The following is a 5497-nucleotide window of genomic DNA, read 5'->3' as shown; positions in this document are numbered from 1 at the left end:
GGGGGGTGGAAGGTGGGGGGTGGGCAGTGTCCATAAAGGGCTGGAACATGTGGTGAGCTGTGTAGACAGCAGTGTGGGAGTCTGATTAGGACAGACCCCAAGAGCTGATGATGCAGGAGGCAGGGGTCTGGTGATATGGGGCTGAACAAGGATGGGATCCATGGCTGGACACAGGTGAGACTGCATCAGTTCATATAAGGCCCCTCACCTTCTGTAGGTGCTAGAATCCACCATGTTCACAGCATAAAGTTGTAAAAGTCATGAACCTCAATGACCTTGGATATAAATTCATGACTGAAGGAAACTGTTAACAGCAAGTAGAAGTGTAATTCATTCACTTTTAATACAAAACCCTCCCCATGACCAAGTTTCCACACAACCACCATATCTCACAGCATATTGTTCCATCTGATTCTCTAACTTGAGAACACTCTCCAGTTGCTGCTGAGTGGTTTCCTAAATTGCTTTCACACTCTCTGCTTTAAATTTCCCGAGAGAGTGTGTGGTTCTGATTATGAACAACAGTCTTAAGCTTGCTTCTATCAAGTATATATCCAAAGTGGTACACCCAAATATTTGAGAGGATTTTATAAATATCTCCTGTGTTTGAAAAAGAACTCAGGAGAACTTCTGTGATCAGCACACTCTACTTGGCACCAAAATAATGCCTTGCTCTCCTCTCCCTGTGACATGGATGCTATGACCAACAGAATCTGTTCCTGCATTGATGGAGAACATGTGCAGATGCTCACAAGATGGGGTAACCGCATTTGTGAGTTCAGGGTGGGGTACTTGGAACAAGGTGGCTAAGATACTCATGACACCAGGAGGGTGGGGGTGAGGAATCCCTGTCACAGCACTAGCGCCTGTCACTGAACTCATGACAAGACACAAGACACTTCTCTAAGGGAAAATTCAAGTCATGAGCAGGACAGGCTGGGAAAGGGGGGTCAGATCAGAGCTGGAGGCCATGCCATGTGTCATTCACCCTGTTCTCTCCTGTTCTCAAAGATTAAGTGCTACTATGCAGGTTTGTGTGTATGTGTGTTACAATATACCTAACATGAAATTTACCATTTTAATCATATAGCCATATAGTGGCATTAAGTACATTCACATTGTTGTGCAGCCATCACTACCATCCATCTCCACAACTCTTTCATCACCCCAACACTACGAACATCTTATATTTGGGCAGTTTCCAGCAAAGTCTAACAATCCGCAGTTAGTGGATGTGGAATCCCAGATCCTTGTGTCCAGAGCTCAGAGCTCCTCACATACCTACTGACTCTGCTGAAGTCTTTTTACTTTGCTATTCTAGGCCTGCTCTACACCAATCATATCCCCCTCAAATTCACATGTCATGTTAGTTATTAGCACCTTAGAATTTGGTGACAGGGACCATAAAGAAGTAATTGTTACCCTTAAATACATTGCACCTAATCTGATCTGACTGGTGTGCTTAGATGAAGAGGAGACTAAGACATAAGGACAGAAACACAGGCATGTAAATCAGAGAAGTTAGAACACACCCTCCCACCATGCACAAAATAAACTAAAAATGGCTTAAAGACTTTATCATTAGATGTGACACCATAAAACTCCTAGAAGAGACTAAAGGCAAAATATTCTCCGACATAAATTATACCAATGTTTTCTTAGGTCAGTCTTCTAAGGCAATAGAAATATAAACAAAAATACGGTGGCTCAGTGGTAAAGAATCCACCTGCCAGTGCAGGAGACACAGGATCCATTCCTGGTCCCAGAAGATCCCACCTGCTGAGCTCTGGAGCCCAGGAGCTGGAACCACTGAGCCCACACATGCAGGACCCCATACTCTGCAACAAGAGAAGCCATCTCAATGAGAAGTCCACACACCACAAATAGAGAGTAGTCCCTGCTCATCACAACTAGAGAAAAACCATCACAGCAACAAAGACCAGGTATGGCCACAATTATTTTTTTAATTAAAAAAATAAACAAATAGGACCTAATCAAATTTACAAGATTTTGCACAGCAAAGGAAACCATAAACACAATGAAGAGACAACCTATAGACTGGGAAAAAATATCTGCAAATGATGTGACCAACAAGGGCTTAATTTTTAAAATATACAAACAGCTCATACAACTGAATAACAACAAAATCTGATCCAAAAATGTGCAGAAGACTAAATAGACACTTTTCCAAAAGACACATACAGACGGCCAATAGGCACATGTAAAGGAGCTCACCCTTGGGAATTATCAGAGAAATGCAAATCAAAACTACAATGAGGCATCACCTCACACCAGTTAGAATGGTCAACACTAAAATAACAATGGCTGAGAGAGTGTGGAGAAAAGGGAGCCCTCCTACACTACTGCTGGGAATGAAAGTTGCTTCAGGCACTGTAGAAAACAGCATGGAGGATCCTCAGAAAACTAAAAGTAGAATTACCTTATATTCCAGTAATCCCACTCCTGGGCATATATATGCACAAAACCATACACCAAAAAAAAGACATGTATCCTTATATTCATAGCAGCACTATTCACAATAGCCAAACATGGAAACAACGTAATGTCCACCAACAGACGAATGGTTGTGGTACATGGAGAGAATGTAATACTACTCAGCCATAAAAAAAGGAAAAAGAATGCCAGTTGCAGAAACATGGATGGACCTGGAGGTTATCATACTAAGTGAAGTAAGTCAGAACGAGAAAGACAAATATCATATGATATCACTTACATGTGGAATCTAAAATATGGCAATAATGAACCTATTGACAAAACAGAAACAGACTCACAGACATAGTGAACAGACTTATGGTTGCATGGGTGGAAGGGGTGTGGGGAGGGATGGACTGGGAATTTGGGGTTAGCAGAATGTGAAGTATTATGTGTAGAATGGATAAACAACAAGGTCCTACAGTATAGTGTAGTGAGCTATATTTGATATTCCTAGATAAACCATAATGGAAAAGAATATTAAAAAGAATGTATCTATGTATATAACTGAGTAGCTTTGCCATACAAAGAAATTAACATAATAACGTAAATCAATTATATTTTAATATTTTTTTTTAAAGGACAGAGACAGGGGTGCACATGGACAGAGATCATATGAGGACACAGCGAGGCAGACGCCACCAGCAGCCAAGAACAACGTTCTCATCAGAAACCAAACCTGCCTACACGGCCAACTTCCAGCCTCAAGGACTGTGAGAAAATTAATTTCTGTTCTTTAAGCACCCCAACTGTAACAACTTGCTATAGACTGAATGTTTTTGTCCTCAAAATTCATATATTGAAACCTAATTCCTACTGTGTACTATAAGTGTAGCTATTGGGAGGTGACAGGTCATGAGGGTGGAGCAAACATGAAAGAGATTAGTGCCCTTATAAAGGGGACCCACAGGGCTCCCTCACCCCTTCCCCATGTGAGGACACGGGAATCGTGCCCTCACCAGACGCTGAATCTCTCAGCACCCTAAGCTTGGACTTTTCCAGCCTCCAGAATCCTGAGGGATAAATTTCTGTTTTTTATAAGCTGCCCAGGCTGTGGTCTCCTGTGAGAGCAGCCTGGACAGACAGCCCCAGCAAAGTAACACAGAACCTGACAGCGAGAATTTCCAAATAGCTTCTCTCTGCCAAACACCCCACCTCCTTCAGACAAGGACATACCTACTGTTCTCCTCACAGCCCTGCTTCCTCCTCCCTCCATACCTGATCTTCTACTCTTCCTTCAGCAAAGGAACTGGGTCCTCTTCTCAGCCTCCACACACCTGCCCAGCCTGCAGGCCCCCAGGGCACTTCCCTCCCAGCCCTGGGCACAGGGAGCTTTCCAACTTCAGTGAAAGTCTCCAGCTGCAACTTCCACTTAGCATTTACTGTATCCTGTATCAAAACTCTCTAAACCTTGACTCTGCTGAGCTTTCCCCTGGCATCTGTCTTAACAAGCTCCACACAGAGACAGGTTCCTTGGTGGCAGGAATGACAGCTGTGTCCTAGTCTCCCTTATTCTGCCCAGTGTGGGTCCTTCCCCTCTCCTGGATCACTATCCTCCTTGTAAAGTAACAGGTTCTGTGCAGAAACACCTGTAAGGGTATCGATCTCAGTGCATACAGCAGGGTGCTGATATGCAGCTGGAAGGCTCATTGTCTTTAACAAGGTGAACAACAGCAAGGGAACTAACCATGGGGTAGATGTGGAGGCTGCTTCAGAAAAAGCGAATTCATGAGACTTTCAAAGATGTCAGTCTAGACTCCACCAGAGGACGCAGTCAGCATGTGTTGGGACAGAGAAGCAACAGAACTGTTCTCCAGGAGTTCTGTGGCCAAGAAAGAGCCACTGACAACAAATTCCAGAAACACAAAGTAAGAGTCAGGACTTCAGAAAGATTCCAAAAGATACTGAGTTTCAAATTCAAGTAACCCTACATGTGGGTCTAAGTATTAATTTTAGTAAGCATCCATGAAGAAATGTTAAATAATTGAGCCATACTCAGATGTGGAATAAATCATCTGTAAATTCTAAATCATTTGTAAATACTTTACTAAGTATTTCTAAACCAACAGAATAATAAGCATAAACCAACAGGGTCTTTCCACGGAAGCCCTATATCTGTACTGAAAAATTCACTTCTAATGTGCCTTCAGCAAATGACAAAGGAAAAGAATTGGCAGCCCATTACCAGGTTACCAAGTCCTACTCTCTGATTTAAAAACTTTACATCATCCTTCTTATCCCTGGGGTTTGGATCCATCCACAATGTCTGAATCCATCAAGTGCAAGTAACGGGGGAATCTGTCATGTATCCCTCACTCCCTAAAGCATGGACCCCACTGTCCTACACACACTGGAAGCAACTGCTGTATTTTCCTGTCCTGACCTCATCATGATGCAAAATTTCTCTATGATGGGTCTTCTGTGGAGGGAAGGGAGGGACACCAGGACAGAGTGAGCTGAGTCTCCAGCACAAAGGTTTTCCTGAGCTCTCTTCCCTGATCTCTACAGGGTTCCTGGAAAGCAGAGATGATAGAAAACAGGACCAAACTCACAGTTCAAACAAGTGCCTGCTGACTCTTGCGTCCACTGCACTGAGTGGATCGTCCAGGAGGTAGATGTCTGCGTCCTGATACACGGCTCTAGAAAACATAGAGAGACATCAGGAGAGGACACTTCACATTGCCTGGGTCTCATCTCTGAATCATGATGGTGTCTAACAACTCCAGGTTCCTTCCACAAGCCCAGGGAAAGGGCCAAGACCCTGCTTCACAGAGGCCCACCTTGTGAGTGGGGTCTGTGTGCTCAGGTCCACTAGGAGCTGCAGAGGAGGAGGGGGGGATGGCAACTGAAACCCCACTTACCTGGCGAGGCTGACCCGGGCTTTCTGTCCTTCACTCAGTGGGGTTCCTCCATCTCCTGTCACAGTTAGATCTCTTTCCTTCAAATTCTGCAAATCCTGTATGGAGATAGAAAAGAGAAAAAAGAAAAAGATTTAAAATGTGTT

The 5497-nt window shown here is 43.7% G+C and overlaps 1 protein-coding gene across 1 annotated transcript in view; it reads right to left on the bottom strand.

The window, feature by feature from the left end:
* LOC104982228 (multidrug resistance-associated protein 4-like) overlaps positions 1-5497 on the bottom strand; it is an 84877-nt gene that overhangs the window by 14270 nt on the left and 65110 nt on the right. Inside the window, exons 11-12 of the mRNA XM_010831563.1 lie at positions 5355-5449; positions 5046-5132 (exon numbers count right to left, since the gene is read on the bottom strand). Coding sequence (XP_010829865.1) covers positions 5046-5132; positions 5355-5449 — 182 coding nt within the window. The remainder of the gene's footprint in view (positions 1-5045; positions 5133-5354; positions 5450-5497) is intronic.

The sequence above is a fragment of the Bison bison genome, unplaced genomic scaffold, assembly GCF_000754665.1.
Source record: "Bison bison bison isolate TAMUID 2011002044 unplaced genomic scaffold, Bison_UMD1.0 scf7180017864527, whole genome shotgun sequence".
NCBI classification, from domain to species: Eukaryota; Metazoa; Chordata; class Mammalia; order Artiodactyla; family Bovidae; genus Bison; species Bison bison.
The sequence above is the reverse complement of the archived record's forward strand: the minus strand, read 5'-3'. Positions and strand labels throughout refer to the sequence as shown.